Source organism: Chiloscyllium punctatum, chromosome 3, assembly GCF_047496795.1.
Source record: "Chiloscyllium punctatum isolate Juve2018m chromosome 3, sChiPun1.3, whole genome shotgun sequence".
Lineage (NCBI taxonomy): Eukaryota > Metazoa > Chordata > Chondrichthyes > Orectolobiformes > Hemiscylliidae > Chiloscyllium > Chiloscyllium punctatum.
Genome location: NC_092741.1, coordinates 99868760 through 99891772, shown reverse-complemented (window position 1 = coordinate 99891772; position 23013 = coordinate 99868760). Strand labels below are relative to the sequence as shown.

Here is a 23013-nt window from a genome sequence, read left to right as displayed (position 1 = left end):
ATCTGCGATAAGCCTTGTTTTTGATCTTTGTGTTCTTGAGGTGCAGTATATGACATTAAGTTTGTTTTATTTGTCAAGGATGAGAAAATCCCTCCTCTTCTTTTTCACTGGGTAGTCCTACTGTACAAGTGTACTCTGGGGATAGATTTGACCAACTTGTTGCTGTCAAAGAGAGGGATCAAACCAGCAATTTAACAAGGCTGTTGAGCTTTTGCTACAGTCCATAGTTGAAAAGTAGAGTTAAATTTTCATCTTAAGCTCTGGGTAGATACCTCCATCTTAAGCTCTGTGTTTTCTCTCAACTTTGTGTTGTTTGAAACTATTTGTAGGTTTGGAATTGTCTTTATCACCTTAGATATGGCCTTTTTAGTTATTGAACCTATTGAAATTGAGGGTGGTTTATCTCTACAAAATTCTTGAGTTAGGTCCTACTGTTATATGCATTCCATCCCTTCTTTCAGCTGCTGCCTGACAAAGTTTCTCTTGACAGAACATTGGAAGAATCCCTCCCTTTAATTGTGGATGCTTTAGCCAAATGGCATGCATTGACTGAAATGGTTTGATGTCAGCTGCCCAAATACGGACCGTCAGTAGTGTTCACGTTTTTTCTCTGCTCTCAGCCCTAATACAAATTATTGTATAATTTTAATTCAAGCATGCATGGTTTGAGAAGTTGTTTAACTCTTAAAACTGAAGAGTATTTTAAATGTGGCTCTGTGTGGTTGAACTGTAACCTTGAGGCAATCTCCAAATAAGTACATGAATAAATGGCATTGTGTTTATTGTCATTTCATTTAAAATCAATTGTGAGCAATGATTGCTGTGCCTCAAGCTGGGTAGTACTTGTGTGGTAACTTCTGCAGAAAACTTGTATTTTTGGAATAAAATATAAATGCTAAGATGTTGATATTTTAGTTCTCTGGACAATTGTCTAACCAAATGAAATTGCAACACTGCTTAATTATTTCCTGGCATTTTGGCTGCAGTCGATGTAAATCAAACTCCAGCCTGCATTCTTGTCTTTGTTCAGCTTTCTGGTGAGCTCGCTTCTGCTCAATATAAGCATTTAATATATGAAAATATTAAACCGGAGTGGGAATTTGTTTTGCACAAGTACACAAATGGCTTGGTCTAATTTAAGTTAACCTGATAACAAAAGTAGTGTCCTGGAGGAATATAACAGGTCTGCAATGAGAAAAGAGTTAACATTGATTGCATTGACCCTTCAACTTAAAACATTTCATTCTGTTTGTTCATCACCAATGCTGCCAGTTTGTTGTGTTTCTCTAGCACTCTATTTTTGTTTTAGAATTGAAGTTCCCTGTGTTTATTTAAATCTACCTCGTATGAGTGTGGGAACAAAATGGTGCTTGTCTTCTGGTTTATTGAACTGATACCATGTTTTTCATTATGTAGCTGTTGAAATAATGGTTGATGTGTGGGTTCCATCCTATTTGCATTCTTGTGCAAACTGTACTGCCACACAAAAAAAAGACTGAACAGTTATCTTGTGGTCACTTCTAGGTGCAAAAGGCATCTGAATCCTGATTTTTATATCCATTGGATATAACAAAATGTTACTTTTGATAGATAGGGAGATGCTGCCATTTAGTGAGTCCTACTAAAGTTTTAGTTTTGGGTGTGTTGGATGATGGTCCTTGAATCAATTAAATTAAAAGAAACTTATAGAATACCTAGATTTTAAAGCTTGCCCTTCACAATTTCAGAGTGGGCTTTCGTAGTGGTGATAACATTCTTGTTAAGTTCAGATATTTATAATGCTTGAGCAAAGTACTGTTAATGGAACCCAAGTGAGGTGATCAGGTGAAAAATGTTGAACACTTCATTTGTTGACACATTATTGTGTTTTATTGATTAAGTATTTATTAATGAGTAATACTATGCTAAATGAGGGTCAGTTAGATCAATTGGCTTGTGATGTAGAGTGATGCCAATAGCATGGGTTCGATTCCCACACCAGTTGAGGTTACCGTGAAGGTCCTGCCTTCTCAACCTCGCCCCTCACCTGAGATATTCTGACCTTCGGATTGAACGTGCCATTAGTTGTCTTGAAAGAGAGAACAGCCCTATGGTCATAGTCATAGATATACAGCATGGAAACAGACCTTTTGGTCCAACTCGTCCATGCTGACCAGATATCCTAAACTAATCTAGCCCCATTTACCAGCACTTGGCCTATATCCCTCTAAACTCTTCTTATTCATATCCCATCTGGATGCCTTTTAAATGTCATAATTGCACTACTCTCCACCATTTCGTTTGGCAGCTCATTCAGTACACATCACACCCTCTGTGAAAAGGGTGCCCCTTAGGTCCCTTTCACATTTCTCCCCTGTCACCCTAAACCTATTAGTCACCTATTAAACCTGTCACCCTTTAGTTTTGAACTCTACAACTCAGGGTAAATAGACAAGGTCTTTTCCCCGAATCCATGCTCCTCATGATTGTATCAATCTCTATAAGGTCAACCCTCCGACTCCTTTGGGACTATGGGGACTTTACCTTTGTTAAATAATCTTAGTGACAGCAGTATTAGTGGATCTTCTGGTTTCCTTTCAAATCTGCATAGATTGCATATCAACACTTCATACTGGCTGGAACTGCACTTGACAACTCATCTAGATAGTTTAAGTCACCAGGAAATGAGAATTCATCTCCTGCATTGCTGTCAGCAGCATGAGAGAAACCTTTTCAGAGTCACCTTTGTTGTACCTTGGCACAGCTTATTTTTCCCATCCTTTTCCCTCCTTAAGTACTGATGCTTCCATAGCCATTCCAGAATGCAATTGCATATGTGACCACTCTGCTTGCTGAGATCATTCATGTAATGTGATACCTTCTTGGTATCCATTTCTACTATTGTAGCTTCATTTGTTTTTGTATTGGAAAACAGTTCAGTGGCAGGAACCTAGATTTGGGAACACAAATGCTTGCAGTTCAAAGAGTGAAAATAAGTGAACATTATCCCCCTCTCATTCCCTACTCATCGCCTTCCAAGCTACCTTCCATCCAGCCCCACCCCTCTTACTATTTATCTCTCAGGGCCCTTGGCCCCCCACACCCCACATTCCGAATGAAGGGCTTCTGCCTGAAATTCAAAATATCAAAAACGAGGAATTCCATTGAAATTCACAGAATACTGAGAGACATGGATGGAGTGGACTTTGATAACATGTCTATGATACTTCTTAGTTTCTCTACAGTTGCAAACAGGCATTTTCTACTAATTCAGGAAATTAGTGACTTCTGAATCAACGTAACTTCATATTGCTCTGATGACCAATAGTGTTAGGTAGTGTTAAGTAAGGGGTAGATGTAGATGTAGGGGTATGGGTGGGTTACGCTTCGGTGGGGCGGTGTGGACTTGTTGGGCCGAAGGGCCTGTTTCCACACTGTAAGTAATCTAATCTAATCTAATCTAATGACCAAGTTCATCAGAAAGTGGTCAGCATGTAGCATCCTTGACCCTGTGTGAAAAGGCGAGGGTGGATTCTGTCATGTGGTTCCCTGAGCATACTAATCAAAGTCATTTGGCAGAATACTTCCTGACCAGAACTTTCCAACTAGCACCAAGACCGAGCTTGGCTGGTGGTAAGATGGGCAGATCCATCATGAATGCTTAGTCCATGTACACTACTGCACACTGCCCTCAAAGCAGCTGCACTGGTGAAGAGACTGTCACACGTCTCTTGGTATGTGCCTTTGCAAAGAAGTTCTGGAGGGTTTTTAAGATGCATCCCGAGCAGCTCTGTAATGCAGGACTATGTGCTCTACGGGCTGTTCCCCAGGATGTACATCAAGTCAAATGTTGACTGCACCTGGAAGACCATCAACTTGATGAAAGATGCTCTTTGGTCAGCCCAGAGCTGGTTGGTCTTTGTGCGAAAACTTGACCTTGACTGAATATTGCAGAATGGGACATTCCAATGTCCCTGACTATGTTCTGTGAGATGCACAGAAGTCTGGGGCAACTGTTGCCTCGGTGCAAAGGGGAAAGACTTGTCTAGAATCCTTCTGTCAACATAGAATGAGAGTCTGATCAGTTATCAGATTCTCTGGGTGCTTCAAAATTAACATAAATAGTTTCCTGAATTAGGAGAAAATGCCTATTTGCAACTGTAGAGAAACTGAGAAGTATCATAAACATGTTATCAAAGTCCACTCCATCCATGTCTCTCAGTATTCTGTGAATTTCAATGAAATCCCCCCTCATTTTTGATATTTTGACATTTCAGACATAAGCCCTTCATCCGGAATGTGGAGTGTGGGGGAGCCAAGGGGACTGAGAGAGAAATAGTAAGAGGGTGGGGCTGGGTGGAAGGTAACTTGGAAGGCGATAGATGAAGTTGGCAGAGTGATGGTGTTAGGTCGGTGTGGAAGGTGCAGTGGATAGGTGGGAAGGAAGATGGACAGGTAGGATAGTTCAAGAGGGCACTGCTGAGTTGGAGAGTTGGATATAGGATAAGGGGAGGGGAGATGAGGGAACTGGTTAAGTTGGCATTGCTGTGTGGTTGGAGGCTCTCCCAAGTGGAAGAAAGTGTTCTTCTAAGCATCAGGTGGCTAGGATTTGGCAGTGGGAGGTGAAGTTGAGGTGGTCGGCCACAGGGCATTGGGGTTGCATAGCGCATATGTCCTGGAGGTGTTCTCTGAAATGTTCCCCACACACTCCAAACAACCGCACCATCCTGTGGATGACCACTTCAACTCCCCACTCCACTATGCAATTCGTGGACCGCCTCTGTCGCCAAATCCTAGCCACCCGACGCCTAGAGAAAGGACACCTTATCTTCTGCCTTGGGACACTCCAACCATATGGCGTCAATGTCAATTTCGCCAGTTTCCTTATTTCCCCTCCCCCCATTTTATCCCAGAAACAATCCCCTTCATATTTATCTCTCAGCCCCCTTGGCCCTCTCTCCCCATTCCTGATGAAGGGCTTATGCCGAAATGTTGATTCTCTCCTGCTCCTTGGGTACTACCTGATCTGTGCTATTCTAGCACCATGCTTTTTGATTCTGGTCTCCAGCATCTGCAGGTCTCGCTTTCTCCTCTTTTTCTTCTACTTGCATACACCTTTGCTTGAAACGAGTCATATACTGCACTCTTAATTCTTTTCTGGAGCCTTATTAGTATAGTGCTTCATGTTTATAGTTTATGCGTGCGTGTGATGATTTCTGAACATTTCTTGATGACAAAGCTGTGGTTGTAGTTGTGTCTTCAAAGTGTCTAACCTTTACAATAACATTTGCAGTTATTGTAATCAGATGTTATGACCCACATCTGGGTCAGGTGCGACCTGGACCAGGGCCTCCTGCAGTAACAGTTGTGAATGCCAGATAAATATCATTTATAAGACTGTATAATAGAGAAGCAGAATGAAGCCATTTGGCCCTGTTGAGGCTTCACCAATTGATCAGGGCTAATAAGTTTCTCAATCCCATTACCCTGCTTTATCCTCTCCGCACTTGATCTCCTGACCAATCAAGAACCTATCAATCTTTGCTTTAAATACATTTGGCCTCCACAGCCTTCTGCAGCAGTGAGTTCTGCCAATTCACCATGTGGCTGAAGAAATTTCTCTTCATCTCAGTTCTAAAGGCTTGTCTCTTCACTCTGAGGCTGTGCCCTCAGGTCCTAGTATCTCCTACTAGTGTAAATATGTTCTCAAACATCCACTCCATCCATGTATCTTAGTATTCTGTAAAGTTCAATGAAACTTCCCCCTCATCCTTCTAAACTCCATTGAGTGCAAACCCAATCTCCTCAACTGCTTCTCATATTGCAGGCCCCTCATTCTTGGGATCATTCTTAGAAACCTCTGCTGGATGCCTTCCAATGCCAGCTCATGCCTCCTTAGACATGGTGCCCAAAACTCTGCACATTATTCCAATTGTGGTCTGGCCAGAGCCTTATACAGCCTTACCATCTCTGCTCTTGTGTTCTTACCCTCTGAAAATGAATGCTGACCTTTCTTTGTCTTCCTAACTGCCAACTGAACCTACATATTAACCTTAAGAGAATCCTGAACTAGGTTTCCCAACTGCCTTTCTCCATTTAGAAAGTAGTGCCTCAATTCTGCCTGCCAAAGTGAACAGCCTAATGCTTTCCCACATTGTATTCCATCTGCCACTTTGTCCACTCTCCTAGTCTGTCGGAGTCTTTCTGCAGTTTCACTGCTTTCTCAATATTATCTATCTCTTTGCCTAGCTTCGTCACCTGCAGAATAAGCAACAGTTCCTTTGTTCAGGTCATCAATATATAATGTGAATAGTTGTGGTTACAACACAGGCTCCTGCAGAATCCACAAGTCATTGTCTGCCATCCTGAAAAAATACCCCTTTTATCCCTATTCTCTGCCTTCTGCTGGTCAGCCAGTCTTCTTCATGTTAGTACCTTGCCCTTAACACAGTTGGCTCTTTTCTTATTTAGCAGTCTCCTACGTGTCACCTTGTCAAAGGACTTCTGGAAATCCAAATAGATCATGTCCATTGGCTCTCCTTGGTCTAGCATCTAGGCACACATAATGATCAGATCCACATAGACTGCAGTGATTCTAGAAAGTGGCTCAGCAATCACTTTCTGATGGGCAATTTAAGAAGAGGCAATTAATGCTGGTCAACAAAATAATACATTTTGAAAAATCGAGGCATATATTCATTTGAGAGTCACCAACCCTGTAGAACAAGGAATGAATGCAGAATGTTACGAACAGCTTTATCAGAAGGTTGCAGTGTGCGCGATATATATTGTGGCATTGAAATACACTTCAATTTATTTTCAAGATTTCCTCTTAAAGCACGCATGCCAGTTAAATAACAGTGACAGTGCTGTCAGAGTAACCTTTTAAAAGGGGGTTTCCTTCATAAGGTTGGCAGCAAGTAATAACAACCACACTGAAAGCCTTTAAATGAAATGTTCATTCTTTTGACTCTCCCCATCCAGTCTGTCTTGTGCAGTTATCCGTGGAGGCTGAATCTTCCTGCAGTGTAAATGGGGTCACTGTTGCAAGGCAATGATGTCATTGTTGAAGTGTGAACATTACAAGGCAGGTAAATAATGAGTTTTGTACCTGATTTATATTGAGAAATGTATATGATTAAACAGTGAAACTGCCTTTTGTATTATTTTTGTAAGTATAAGGAAGTGAGAACGTTTACAGTCTGAAGTAAGCAATTACTCTTGTAGCATGTTTTGTAACAATCTGTGTCATGTCATATGGGGGTCATGTCAACAAAGGTTATTCTTATACATGAGTGCTCAAAGAGTTGGTTACTATTACTGCAATTAGTTTTAATTGCAGTAATTATGTGAATTAGGTGGCTCATGATATCCAGCTGTGACAAACATTGTTACTGTGGTAAATAACACATTGCAGGGCTTTTTCTCAGCTGACTAAAAATATTGTTTTGATTTCATGTGCATAAATGTGATGTCCGATTTTAATACGTTTTGAATTTTTAAATGAATGTACATGGATTCTGCATATTCTGGGATTTGGGTCAGCAGGATAGTTGAAAAAGTGACAGCCCAGTTATTTTCTTGTGTATGTGTAAATACAGGTCCAAATAAAGTACAAACTCCTGTCTTCTATGAATGCTGTAATCTTGCTTTTATTTGCCAGAACTATATCCTTTTTTGAGAATTTAGTTACAGATTTGTGCTGTACACTTCAGGCATTTATGTCGACTGTCATTAATTTGGCAATGAGATTTCTTTTACTATGTTTAGTATAAATGCAATTCTCTGCAGTAATTCAGAGGTTTGACAGTAGATGATAAAGAGAATGAAAGCAACCATTAAGGGGTGGGCCAAATGTAGACGCACAACTTTTTTAAGAACTGGGAGAGAGCTATGAAGATTGAAGTGTTTAGAGTGTAGAAAATACTGGTTGCCAGTGGTTCAACAGATCCTAAAATAGTAGTTGAGTGAATCATAATTTGGAAAGTCAAGGTAGGAAGGCTGATGAAATTCATAAAGAAGTTGAACTACAATTGAGAGAATTATCAATTTGGATTTTTGATCCAATGAAGGGCAGGAAATTGAACTTCAGTTTGAGTTGCATGCTGAGGTTCTGCATGAAGTATTGAGTCTGGGGGCAGTTGCATATAGATAAGTTATGTTGCAGCTTGTGGGAATCAAAGATGATGGTTTGCTTGCCTCAAGTGAGAATGTGTATAAGGTTTGAGCAGGCAGGGAAAGAGTTAAGTTTAGGGTTACATGGCAAAGGCTGAGCTAGCTTGACTTTTGACCAGATAAGGACCTGCAGTAAACAATGAGGTACTGGAGGCAAGGGTAGCAGGTTTAACAAGGTGAAAAATATCTATTGTGTAATGATTGTACCAGTCACCCAATAGGTATTGATGTTGCCTTATTTGGATAGTGATTATATAATTCCTTAAGAATCTGCTGCTTCTGCAGAGAAGACAGAGAACTCGTGTCCTTGAGTACATGGGCGATCACTCTCTCTCCAGGGCTCGGAATAAAGATGAAGAAGGTCAAGCCATACTGTGTCTCTGAGAGTTTGCTTCAACTGATACAGAAATGGGATAGTAATATTGTCAAATCAGGCAGGAGTCCAAACGAATAGTTGCCATCAGACGGTTTCAGTGATTGCCCAGAACACCATTATCTCGAGACGGACGGGCTCACTAGGTAAGATTTTAAATCTTGGAACCTCTCGATATTTCTGTGTCTCTGAAATGGTCCCCTCGTTCAACCGCTTTATATTCTACCAACTTCTTGAACCATAATTAGTTTAGTCGAGAGATGCAGTTTCATAAACGTACTGACAAGCAGGGGTTTGAGTCCCCTGGGTTTTAATTGGGGTTTTAGTCCCTGGACATATAGAGTAAGAAAAGGGGTTCGAGTCCCCGTGAGAAGTAAAATGAGAAAGAGTTTCGAGTCCCTTGGACTTAATTGGGGTTCAAGTTTCCGAGGTAAAAGAGGGTTAAAGTCCCATGTGTAAAAGGAGTTTGGAGTACTACAGACACGAGGTCTGAGGCTCAGAAGCATTAAACCAAAAGTTAGAAATGATGAACTTCAAAGAAAAGCATTTAAACAATATTTGGTGATACTTAAAGTTTGTTCCCCACACCTCCCCTGAGAAGTACTTTGAGGACAACATGGCGTCACTGGGAAATGGAGGAGAAAGTGGAGACGGTCTGCTTGGATCCTGATAGTGAAGAGCATTGACTACCGAGGAAGCTTTGTCCGATGTTTTGTTGAGGGAGTGTCAGTTTATGGGCTGTGGACTCGACTCTGCGTGCCCTTCTTCTGGGGGAAGGGAGTGGCTTGGACTGCGGCGCTGTGTGGTCCACTGTGAGGCTTTTCTCCTCGTATAAGTGTAATTTCATCGAGAGGATGCAAAAACAAAAGAGAAACATAGAAATTAAGGTTGTACTAATACTTGGGTCGAAAAAGGAAGTTTCAATGTAAATTATGCCATGCTTAGAGTTTTTGCTATTTAAATATTTTGGTTTGCTAAACTAATGGTTCAGAAAATGCTTTTAAGTGACTTTTGCATTGTTTGAATCAAGATCTCAATTCCCTGTGTTTTGTGGGCTATGCGATAGGGCATATTTTGTTTTTACATCAACATTATACAACATTAGGTCCTTTTTTAAAACAAAATCAAGCATTTGACTTTAAAACAAATTGCATGCCTTGAGCTGCTGATTTGTTTGAAATTCTACAATGTCTGTTTTTAAAAAAGTCATTGTCAGTGGTCATGCTTTAGCCAAATGAGAGTATTGTATTAAAATATCTTTGCTTTTTTGAAATGCAGTGTTCACATATAGAAGAGTGCATTTTAATTTTGATGTGTTACAATTTTAGAGAATATTAGAGCTTGAGGCCGAGTGGTTTAAGTTCTGTCAATTACTGTTAAGACCTCATTGGCCCGCTTCATATTGCAACTTCAGAGAATATTGATCTCAAGCAAAGTTGTACAGTTACTGGTCTGTAACCAGTATGATTCCAACTGTCTTATTTGGAAAGTTTCATTTGAAGAACATATTTTAATATATGCTGCATTTGTTTCCCACAACTGAGATTTAAATCCAAACTGAAACTGCCTCTTCAATGGCTAAAGCTCAGGAAACATTTTGCTGTTTTTTTGCTGTTCCAGATTTTTGAAATATTTTTCCTGACAGCTTTCACATTAGCCAAGTTTTAATTTGTCAAAGAAAAATCATTTTTGAATAACCTGAATGGGGTCCCCTGAGGGTTTGATTTTAGGGCCACTAATTGTTATTTGTAAATGACTGAATTGTTTAGGCTGTACAATTTAGAAGTTTATGTATTGTATAAAACTTGATAATGACATAAATAGTGAACAGAGTAACAGACTTCGAGAAGATTGAGAATGTTGAAAAAGGCAGACACAGTTTAGTCTTGTTAAATGTGTGACTGTCTTCATTCTTTGGCAAGGAAAGAATGAGAGAGGAAATCACAAATACTTTCAGCAGCTAACATCTTCGCTGAAGTTTCTCCATTCACAGGTAAAGCACACCTTCGGACCACCACCTGCTCCTCCACATCGTGATCCAACTAATTCAATCAGCTCCCCAGTCATGAATGTAAAAAGTGTAAAAGCTAACAACCGTGAGGAGGAGGTCTATGCACTTTTTTTTTGTCAGTGGCCTTCCTATGGACATTAACCCATGTGAACTTTACCTTTTCTATCTTTTAAGAGATATGAAGGTACACCTTCAAGCTAACATCAAAATACCCGTGATTTGGAGATGCCGGTGTTGGACTGGGGTGAACAAAGTTAAAAATCACACAACACCAGGTTATAGTCCAACAGGTTTAATTGGAAGCACACTCGCTTTCGGAGCGATGCTCCTTCATCAGGTGATTGTGGAGGGCTCGATCGTAACACAGAATTTATAGCAAAAATTTACAGTGTGTGTAACTGAAATTATACATTGAAGAATTGATTGTCTGTTAAGCCTTTCATCTGTTAGAATACAGTGATAGTTTCACTTCTTTCATGTGTAAATCACAAAACCCTTTTTTTAAAGTTGCATTCTCGGGTTAGCTGTTAACAATGGTGATAGCTAGACAATATGTTGAAAGTGTTAGCCCCCTGTGTTCTCTGTCTATGCCATGATGTTCTATGCTTTGGCATAGACAGAGAACACAGGGGGCCAACACCTTGGGCTTTTGCCCGAAACGTCGATTTTACTGCTCGTTGGATGCTGCCTGAACTGCTGTGCTTTTCCAGCACCACTAATTCAGAACCTTCAACATATTGTCGAGCTATCACCATTGTTAACAGCTAACCCGAGGATGCAACTTTAAAAAAAGGGTTTTGTGATTTACACATGAAAGAAGTGAAACTATCACTGTATTCTAACAGATGAAAGGCTTAACAGACAATCAATTTTTCAATGTATAATTTCAGTTACATCACACTGTAAATTTTTGCTATAAATTCTGTGTTACGATCGAGCCCTCCACTATCACCTGATGAAGGAGTGTCACTCCGAAAGCTAGTGTGCTTCCAATTAAACCTGTTGGACTGTAACCTGGTGCAGTGTGATTTTTTAACATCAAAATATCCAGTTGGCTTTGTTACATTTGACTGCAGAGCAGGAGCAGCAAAGAATGCAGCTTTCACCTACTCTGTTGCTGCAGCCGTAGGTACTGCACTTCATGCTCAGCTGCGCTGTTATCCTCCATCTGAAGCATCTCTGCAAGAATGGAAGTCTCCTCGGCCTCATTGAATATTTAATTGCCCTTATCCAAGAACTCAGATTTCTCCGTGGAATGGTGTGCAAAGACAGACTGGATTTTGTTTTCAGGTTGGAAGGAGATTTTGAATAATTAGCTGGTTTCCACTCTGTTTGAAGGGGGTGGAGTGATCACTAAGGACAGTGGATTGAAGAACTTTACTCGAGCATTGCTTTTCCATGTGGAGAGGATGCTATCTACTACATAGACTAGTAACTTTTGTTGTAATAATCGTACGCTGTGTGTCAATAACTTGCTTAAATACTGGCTGTCAGAATCTTATGAAAGCTGATTTTACCATCTAGGTGGTTAACATTGAATGATAAAAGGAGGGAATGAGAATGTGTATAAGGTATGAGCAGGTAGGGAAAGAGTTAAGTTTGGGGTTGCGTGACAAAAGGTCAGCTAGCATGACTTTGACTAGATAAGAACTTGCCATAAACAATGAGGTCTTGGGAGCAAGGGTAGTGTTTAACAAGGTGAAGACCATCTATTGTAATGCCAAATGGCTTAATCTTTACTGTTGATGCTTGCTGATTGTAACAGTCACCCTGTTAGGTGTCGCCTTATTTGGATGCTGCTCCCTGTAAGTGACTATATAATTCCTTAAGAATCTGCTGTTTCTGCAGATAAGACAGAGAACTCATGTCATTGTGTACATACACGATCACTCTCTCTCCAGGGTTCGGAATAAAGACAAAGAAGGTCGAACCATACTGTGTCTCTTGAGTTCGCTTTGACTGATACGGAAACTGGATGACTCAAGGAAAGTTTTTAGTTCTTTGGAAAATCTAGGTGGAATGTCAATGATGGATGTCAATGATGTTATATCTGGCGCTTTTTCTGTAGTTCTTGAACAATAAAATTTGTTTTCTGAAATCGGACATGGAACAGTCATTTTAAGAATAAAAACTTTAATATGCAACTTATTTCTGCAATAAAAGCAAAATATTATAGATGCTGTAAAATTAAAATCAAGAAAATGGTGGTCATGTTCAGGTTTGGAGTATCTGTGGGGAGAGAAACAAGTTACCACTTCGTCTTTGTAAACTTTCATCAAAGAGCTATAGAGATGTACAGCACGGAAACAGACCCTTCGGTTCAACCCGTCCATGCTGACCTGATATCCCAACCCAATCTAGTCCCACATACCAGCACCCGGTCCATTTCTCGCCAAACTGTTCCTATTCATATACCCATCCAAATGCCTCTTAAATGTTGCAATTGTGCCAGCCTCCACCACTTCCTCTGGCAGCTCATTCCATACATGTACCACCCTCTGTGTGAAAAAATTGCCCCTTAGGTCTCTTTTATATCTTTCCCCTTTCACCCTAAACCTATGCCCTCTAGTTCTGGATTCCCCGACTCCAGGGAAATAACTTTGCCTATTTACCCTATCCATGCCCCTCATAATTTTGTAAACCTCTATCAGGTCACCCCTCAGCTTCCGACGCTCCAGGGAAAACAGCCCCAGCCTGTTCAGCTTCTCCGTACAGCTCAAATTCTCTAACCCTGGTACATCCTTAAATCTTTTCTGAACCCTTTCAAGTTTCACAACATCTTTCCGATAGGAAGGAGACCAGAATTGCACGCAATATTGCAATAGTGGCCTAAGCAATGTCCTGTACAGCTGCAACATGACCTCCCAACTCCTGTACTCAATACTCTGACCAATAAAGGAAAGCATACCAAACACCACCTTCACTATCCTATCTACCTGTGACCCCACTTTCAAGGAGCTGTGAACCTGCACTCCAAGGCCTCTTTGTTCAGGAACACTCCCTAGGACCTTACCATTAAGTGTATAAGTCTTGCTAAGATTTGCTTTCCCAAAATGCAGCGCCTCACCTTTATCTGAATTAAATTGCATCTGCCACTTCTCAGCCCATTGGCCCATGTCAAGATCCTGTTGTAATCTGAGGTAACCCTCTTCGATGTCCACTACACCTCCAATTTTGGTGTCATCTGCAGACTTACTAATTGTACCTCTTGTGCTCACATCCACATCATTTATGTAAATGACAAAAAGTAGAGGACCCAGCACCGACCCCTGTGGCACTCCACTGGTCACAGGCCTCCAGTCTGAAAAACAACCCTCCGTCATCACCCTATGTCTTCAACCTTTGAGCCAGTTCTGTGTATTCTCCCTGTATTTCATGAGATCCAACCTTGCTAATCAGTCTCCCATGGGAAACCTTGTCGAAAGCCTTACTGAAGTCCATATAGATCACATCTACTGTTCATCCCTCATCAATTCTCTTTGCTACTTCTTAAAAAACTTAATCAAGTTTGTGAGACATGATTTCCCACGCACAAAGCCATGCTGACTATCCCTAATCAGCCCTTGTCTTTCCAAATACATGTACATCCTGTCACTCAGGATTCCCTCCAACAACTTGCCCACCACCGAGATCAGGCTCACTGGTCTATAGTTCCCTGACTTACCATCCTTCTTAAATAGTGACACCACGTTTGCCAACCTCCAGTCTTCTGGCACATCACCTGTAACTATTGATGATACAAATATCTCAGCAAGGGGCCCAGCAATCACTTCTCTAGCATCCCAGACCTGAAGTATAAGCTGTTTCTCTCACCAAAAATGTTGCCAGATTTGGCATTTGGCAAATTTTTGAAAATTACCACTTATTTGTGTTCCCTGTTCCTGGGATTATCTGTTCTTTTCCATTCCTACATAGTCTACAATTCATGTGGAATTAAGTTTGTAGTTGTAACTTCTGTTCATGAGATTGAGACAAAGGAAGACATCTTTTGAGATATTTCAGATAAAACCGATCCTCTGTAATGACCAACATGTGGATCATATCATGGGCCAGTCTAGTCCAAGCTAATGCAGTCTAAGTGATGCTATCAGTGTTATGGCTTTTCGAAAAGCTTTGGTGCATATTATGGGCAAGTGCGTTTGCCAATTACTCATCTACAACCACTTGATGAAGGAGCAGCGCTCCGAAAGCTAGTGCTTCCTGTTGGACTACAACCTGATGTTATGTGAATTTTAACTTTGTCCTACCCAGTCCAACACTGGCACCTCTGAGTCACGATCCCTCTCAATTTGAGTTCAGAACACCCACCTTAAATTCTTTCACTTCTGGCAATTAATTACATTATTGGTTTGAGTGCAAGCCTTATTTTTCTACATAATGCTGTCTATGTTGTGTTATAAAAATAGTTTTTTTTCAAAATAAGAGATTATTTCTCTGTATATTTTACATAGTTTTAAATGACATTTTGGCAAACGGCAAAGCCATCAGATAATGCATGTATCCAGCAAATTTACCATTTAAAAATAACAGTGCTCCATACTGTCTAATTGTTTCTGATGTATTTTCTCCCTTTTTTTTTGATACAAATTTTCTTTTAAAAATTAAGATTTTATCTCTGGTGAAATGCTGTATCAAGCAGGACAATGTTAAAAGCAACCATGTGAAACAGAACTTTTGGGTAAAGATAAATAATCCTATGGATAGTATCAGTTTGTCACATTCTTTGCTTTAGTTGGTCTCAATATTTACTCTGACCATTCAAGAAATGTGTTGGTAAATTGGAGTTAAGATGCTGATCTGATGTTCTTAGCTGCTCAGGTCAGAATCTTTGTTTCTGCTTTACATCTCCAGCTTCGGTTTATGAGTTCTTTTTAAAATAGATCCTGATTTGGTTACATCAGGTTAATTTGCTATTAACAATCTGACCAAAGCTGTGAAAAATACCGACAATTCATACGTTCATACTGATTTGATTTTCAAACACTATATTAGTATATTATTAATTTTTATACTTTGGACAATCTTAAAGCTTAATTTTTTTTGTTTCCACTTGTGAAATGTTTCCTTTTATAATGAGCAGATACTGCAATTTCAAATTGTTGATTGATATACCAATGGATATTTTATTATACTGTATGATAAAATGCAAACTGGCTTTAATATTTGATGTTTTATGTTTGTTAAAATTATATGAATACAAAGAAAATTTAATTTGATGTCTTTACTGAGCTTAACATATTACATTAATTGTGGATGATACTTAGGAAAGAAAACTACCAAAAAAAGATAGAAACTTACTCAGCCTTTTGAGAAATTGTCACCATGCTGAACTCTTTGTTATGGTTCCAAAGCTGACGGTTTTCAGAAAGTTAACTGTACAGACTAATGACTATTACTTAGCAGTTGAATTTCAAATGCCCTGCACTCCAGCATTCCTGGACTGAATCTTGCTCATGTATTAGCATCCCAAGAGATTGTATGAAATCTTGCTTATTTTATAGCATTGTTATATTGTAAAGCTGATGAAATATCAAGGACCTGTGAAATTGATGTAGATGCTTTGGATGCAACCATCTATTTTGTAATTATAGATTGCACAATTCTTAACAGAAAAACAATTTCACTTTTTGTATGTCATTGTTCTCTTGGAATTTTTGACATTTTTTGTTTTGTATTATCAAGAACCTTGGCTATTGTCAAAGTTGCTAAATATTAATCAATAAATTGGATTACAGCCAACGTTCTTTTGCTCTTTTGCCAATCTGTTGAAGTGTGATGTTCTTTGTTGCCTCAAATTGCACCACCCACTTCCATCAAACATGACACACTTCTGACTCCGGTTGGTTCTTTTATAATGCAATGCTTGCATTCTTGTGCAATCCTGCGTTATAGAAAAATCATACTTTAGAAACAGCGCTGAAAGTGTTGGCACTATAATTACATTTCAACCAAACACATATTTTAAAAGTTTGCGCTGTAGAAACAGTGTCCCTAATTCGTTAATTGTGTTACAGCAAATTTGCGTTGATGAAATGCGCATTATAACAGTATGTAAACTTAGTGTCATGGGGTCAAAGTGCTTTTTCTAAAAATTACCCAGGTTTCAAATAATAGGACTCATGAATGCAACAGTAGAGCTTTTGCAGCTTCATTGCTGGGTGTGAATGTGTCTTTTTAAAAAAAAACTTGCATCTTATTTAGATCTGACCAACATTTCTAATCTTGAAACCCAAGATTTGAATGGAGCTGTTTTTGTGAGGTGTGCTCAGGAGGGTTTCCTAACTCAGTACGTTGACAGGCCAACGAGGGGAGAGGCTATTCTAGACTTAGTGCTCGGAAATGAGCTGGGGCAGGTATCAGATCTTGTGGTGGGAGGGCATTTTCGTGATAGTGACCACAACTGCCTCACATTCTACATAGCTATGGAGAAGGAGAGGATTAGGAAAAATGAGAGTATATTTAATTGGGGAAGAGGAAACTATGATGCAATTAGATGTGAGTTAGGAAGCATGGATTGGGAGCAATTGTTCCATGGTAAAGGCACTATAGACATGTGGAGACTGTTTAAGAAACAGTTGTTGCAAGTGATGAATAAATATGTCTCTCTGAGACAGGCAAGAAGTGGTAAGATAAAGGAACCTTGGATGACGAGAGCGGTGGAGCTTCTTGTCAAAAGGCAGTCAGGCAGGTTTTTTTACTGCAAGACCGCTACATTTAAACTAAGTAGCGGGGGGAGGGGACAAACTGGATGTTTAAAAAGGAAATTAAAGGGAAAGTTCGAACAAGAGAAGTCGAGAAAGACAACTGTATCAATGAGGCAGAAAACTTGGAAAGGAATCATGCTGTAAGGTTGAGGGAAATAGGGGTTGATGGGAAGGGTGAGGGCAGTAACAAATTAAAAATACTATACATGAATGCACAAAGCATTAGACATAAGATAGATGAGCTTGAGGCTATTTTGGAAATTGGCAGATACGATATTGTGGGGATAACTGAGACGTGGCTTCAAGTGGACAGGGCCTGGGAAATGAATATTCAAGGCTACACGTGCTATCGTAAGGACAGACTGACGGGCAGAGGGGGTGGGGTGGCCTTGTTGGTAAGGGAGGATATTCAGTCCCTTGCGCGGGGGGACCTAGAGTCAGGGGATGTACAGTCAGTGTGGATAGAGCTGCGAAATACTAAGGGTAAAAAGACTCTCTTGGGATTCATCTACAGGCCCCCAAACAGTAGTCTCGATGTCAGATCTAAGTTGAATCAGGAGCTGAAATTGGTCTGTCGCAAAGATGTTACTACAGTTGTTATGGGGGATTTTAACATGTAGGTAGACTGGGAGAATCAGGATGGTATTGGACCTCAAGAAAGAGACTTTGTGGAGTGCCTCAGAGATGGATTCTTAAAGCAGCTGGTGCTGGAGTCGACCAGGGAGAAGGCAATTCTGGATCTGGTATTGTGTAACGAACCAGAATTGGTCAGAGACCTCGAAGTGAAGGAGCCATTGGGAAGTAGTGACCATAATACATTAAGCTTCAATCTGCAATTTGAGAGGGAGAGGGTACAGTCAGAAGTGACAGTACTTCTGTTAAATAAAGGGAACTATGGAGTTATGAGGGAGGAGCTGGCCAAAGTTCAATGGTGCAGTACCTTAGCAGGGATGACTGTGGAGGAACAATGGCGGATATTTCTGAGTATAATGCAGAAGTTGCAGGATCAGTTCATTCCTAAACGGAAAGAAAGATCCCAGGAGGAGGCATGGGCAGCCATGGCTGACGAGGGAAGTTAAGAAACATATAAAGTTAAAAGAGAAAAAGTATAACATAGCAAAGATAAGTGGGAAAACTGAGGACTGGGAAGCTTTCAAAGAGCAGCAGAGGATTACTAAGAAGGAAATACACAGAGGAAAAATGAAGTACGAAGGTATACTGGCCAATAATATAAAGGAGGATAGTAAAAGCTTTTTTAAGTATGTGAAAGGCAAAAAAATGGTTAGGACTAAAATTGGGCCCTTGAAGCCAGAAACAGGGGAATATATTACGAAGAACAAAGAAATGGCAGAAGAATTAAATGGGTACTTCAGATCTGTGTTCACTGGGGAAGACACAAGCAATCTCCCTGAGGTAACAGTGGCTGAAGGACCTGAACTTAAGGGGATTTATATTTGCCAGGATTTGGTGTTGGAGAGACTGTTAGGTCTGAAGGTTGATAAGTCCCCGGGGCCTGATGGTCTACATCCCAGGGTACGGAAGGAGGTGGCTGGAGAAATCGTGGATGCGTTGGTGATTATTTTCCAGAGTTCAATAGATTCGGGGTCGGTTCCTGAGGATTGGAGGGTGGCTAATGTTATACCACTTTTTAAGAAAGGTGGGAGAGAGAAAGCAGGAAATTATAGACCAGTTAGTCTGATCTCAGTGGTGGGAAAGATGCTGGAGTCTATTATAAAGGATGAAATTATGGCACATCTGGATAACAGTAACAGGATAGGTCAGAGTCAGCATGGATTTATAAAGGGGAAATCATGTTTGACTAATCTTCTTGAATTTTTTGAGGATGTAACTCTGAAGATGGACGAAGGAGATCAAGTAGATGTAGTGTACCCTGACTTTCAGAAAGCTTTTGATAAAGTCCCACACAGGAGGTTAGTGAGTAAAATTAGGGTGCATGGTATTGGGGGCAAAGTACTAGATTGGATTGAAAATTGGTTGGCTGATAGGAAACAAAGGGTAGTGATAAACGGCTCCATTTCGGAATGGCAGGCAGTGACCAGTGGGGTACCGCAGGGGTCCGTGCTGGGACCGCAGCTTTTTACAATATATGTTAATGATATAGAAGATGGTATCAGTAATATCATTAGCAAATTTGCTGATGATACAAAGCTGGGTGGCAGGGTGAAATGTGATGAGGATGTTAGGAGATTACAGGGTGACCTGGACAAGTGGGCAGACGCATGGCAGATGCAGTTAAATGTGGATAAATGTATGGTTATCCACTTTTGTGGCAAGAACAGGAAGGCAGATTACTACCTCAATGGAATCAATTTAGGTAAAGGGGCAGTACAGAAAGATCTGGATGTTCTTGTACACCATTCAATTAAGGCAAGCATGCAGGTATAGCAGGTAGTGAAGAAGGCTAATAGCATGCTGGCCTTCACAACAAGAGGAATTGAGTATAGAAGCAAAGAGGTGCTTTTGCAGCTGTACAGGGCCCTGGTGAGACCACACCTGGAGTAGTGTGTGCAGTTCTGGTTTCCAAATTTGAGGAAAGACATTCTGGCTACTGAGGGAGTGCAGCATGGGTTCATGAGGTCAATTTCTGGAATGGCGGGATTACCTTACACTGAAAGACTGAAGCGACTGGGCTTGTATACCCTTGAGTGTAGAAGACTGAGAGGGGATCTGATTGAGACATATAAGATTATGAAAGGATTGGACACTCTGGCAGCAGGAAACATGTTTCCGCTGATGGGTGAGTGCCGAACCTGGGACACAGCTTAAAAATACAGGGTAGACCATTTAGTACAGATGAGGAGAAACGTCTTCACCCAGAGAGTGGTGGCTGTGTGGAATGCTCTGCCCCAGAGGGCAGTGGAGGCCCAGTCTCTGGATTCATTTAAGAAAGAGTTGGATAGAGCTCTCAAAGTTGGTGGAATCAAGGGTTATGGAGATAAGGCAGGAAGAGGGTACTGATTAGGAATGATCAGCCATGATCATATTGAATGGCGGTGCAGGCTAGAAGGGCTGAATGGCCTACTCCTGCACTTATTGTCTATTGTCTAAAAGGAAAAAGGTAGCTTACATAAGGTGGAGGAAGCTAGGGTCAAGCTCAGCTCTACAGGATTACAGGCAGGTGAGGAAGGAGATTAAAAATGGTCTGAGGAGAGCCAGGAGGGGGCACGAGAAAGGTTTGGCAGAACAGATTAGGGAGAACAGAAAGGCATTTTACACTTATGTGAGGAATAAGAGAATGGTCAAAGAAAGAGTAGGGCCGATCAGGGATAGCATAGGGAATTTGTGTGTGGAGTCTGAGGAAGTAGGGGGAAGCCCAAAATGAGTTTTTTGCTTCTTTCTTTATGAAAGAAACAAACTTTGTAGTGAATGAAACCTTTGAAGAGCAGGTGTGCATGCTGAAATGGATAGAGATAGAGGAAGCTGATGTGCTGAAAATTTTGTCAAACATTAAGATTGACAAGTCGCCAGGCCTGGACCAGATTTGTCCTTGGCTGCTTTGGGAAACAAGAAATGCAATTGCTTCGCCACTTGCGAAGATCTTTTTATCCTCGCTCTCCACTGGAGTCGTACCTGAGGATTGGAGAGAGGCAAATGTAATTCCTATCTTCAAGAAAAGAAAAGAAATAGGGAAATCCCCGACAATTACAGACCAGTAAGTCTCACGTCTGTCGTCTGCAAGGTGTTGGAAAGGATTCTGAGGGATAAGATTTATGACCATCTGGAAGAGCATGGCTTGATTAAATGCAGTCAACACGGCTTTGTGAGGGGCAGGTCATGCCTCACAAACCTTATCGAGTTCTTTGAGGATGTGACTATATGGACTTCAGTAAGGCATTTGATAAGGTTCCCCATGGTAGGCTCATTCAGAAGGTCAGGAGGAATGGGCTTCAGGGGAACATAGTTGTCTGGATACAGAATTAGCTGGCCAACAGAAGACAGCAATTGGTAGTAGAAGGAAAATATTCTGCCTGGAAGTCAGTGTTGAGTGGTGTTCCACAGGGCTCTGTCCTTGGGCCTCTATTGTTTGTAATTTTTATTAATGACTTGGATGAGGGGATTGAAGGATGGGTCAGCAAGTTTGCAGATGAAACAAAGGTTGGAGGTGTCGTTGGCTGTTGTAGGCTGCAGCGGGACATTAACACGATGCAGATACGGGCTGAGAGGTGGCAGATGGAGTTCAACCTGGATAAATGCGAGGTGATGCATTTTGGAAGGTCGAATTTGAAAGCTGAGTACAGGATTAAGGATAGGATTCTTGGCAGTGTGGAGGAACAGAGGGATCTTGGTGTGCAGGTACATAGATCCCTTAAAATGGCTACCCAAGTGGTCAGGGTTGTTAAGAAAGCGTATGGTGTTTTGGCTTTCATTCACAGGGGTATTGAGTTTAAGAGTCGTGAGATCTTGTTGCAGTTCTATAAAACTTTGGTTAGACTGCATTTGGAATACTGTGTCCAGTTCTGGTTGCCCTATTATAGGAAAGATGTGGATGCTTTGGAGCGGGTTCAGAGGAGGTTTACCAGGATGCTGCCTGGACTGGAGGGCTTATCTTATGAAGACAGGTTGACTGAGCTCGGACTTTTTTCATTGGAGAAAAGGAGGAGAAGAGGGGACCTAATTGAGGTATACAAGATAAGAGGCATAGATAGAGTCGATAGCCAGAGATTATTTCCCAGGGCAGAAATGACTAACACAAGGGGTCATAGTTTTAAGCTGGTTGGAGGAAAGTATAGAGGGGATGTCAGAGGCGGGTTCTTTACACAGAGTTGTGAGAGCATGGAATGCGTTGCCAGCAGCAGTTGTGGAAGCAAGGTCATTGGGGACATTTAAGAGACTCCTGGACATGCATATGGTCACAGAAATTTGAGGGTGCATACATGAGGATCAGTGGTCAGCACAACATAGTGGGCTGAAGGGCCTGTTCTGTGCTGTACTGTTCTATGTTCTAAAACACTGCATATTTTGAAATGTAGTTATTTTTGTTCTACAAGGAATGTTGCAGTCTATGTGTTACCGTGTTTATGCAAAAATAGCAGAGCAATAGTGATCTGGTAAGCTGCTTTTCGGTGCTGGCTTTGGGATAAATCAGTACTGAACAGAATACTGCGAGAACTTTCCAGTTCCCCATGACATGGGATCTTTTGCATCCAGCGAGAGGTCAAGCAAAACTTCAGTTTAATGTCTCAGACATGGCAGTTTATTCAAATCTGTATATTAAAATTCATGCTATTTGTGCAATTTGTCTGTTCATTATACTTTTCTGTTCATGTTTCAATGAATTCAGTTGCATGTATTTATAGTGGGCTTATAAAGCATTGTTAGAGTAGAATGCAGGTCAAATAGTTCCCTTGTTTAGGTAGTCTAGAATGAGAAGGCATGATTTAAAAATAAGGACGGCTTTCGGAGCAAGATGGCAATTTTCTTTTTGTTCAGATTGTCGTGAATCTTTGAATTCTCTACCCAAGAGGCCTGGAAAAGTTCACTGAGTGTATTTAAAGTAGAGGCTGATGAATTTTTCATCAGTGGTATGAATGGTTATTGGGGTAGTTTTAGTAAAGATGCAGTCCTGCCACAAAATTTGAATAAACTGTCTGAAATTATTCCTCATTCCTTCTCATACATAGCAAAAACTGCCCTAATTGGAAATTTTTCATGTCCAAAATAAATAGTTAACCTAAAATATGGATATTGCTGTTCAGTTTATTCACTGCATTTGCTTTTTAATGCATTTACTTAAGTTTTATTTAAATATC

General features: G+C 40.7%; 1 protein-coding gene across 7 annotated transcripts in view; it reads left to right on the top strand.

Moving 5' to 3' along the window:
• LOC140463425 (XK-related protein 6-like) overlaps positions 1-23013 on the top strand; it is a 77104-nt gene that overhangs the window by 6854 nt on the left and 47237 nt on the right. Inside the window, exons 2-3 of one of the 7 annotated variants that reach the window (XR_011954679.1) lie at positions 6964-7070; positions 12440-16267. The exons of 4 other annotated variants lie outside the window; for them this stretch is intronic. Coding sequence is in view for 1 of the 3 variants with exons in the window: in XM_072557363.1 (XP_072413464.1) it covers positions 12440-12497 (58 nt within the window). In the remaining 2 variants the exon portion in view is untranslated. Of the gene's footprint in view, positions 1-6963; positions 7071-12439; positions 16268-23013 lie in introns of those variants that run through there. 2 more of the 7 variants (XR_011954678.1, XM_072557363.1) reach the window with 2 other exon arrangements.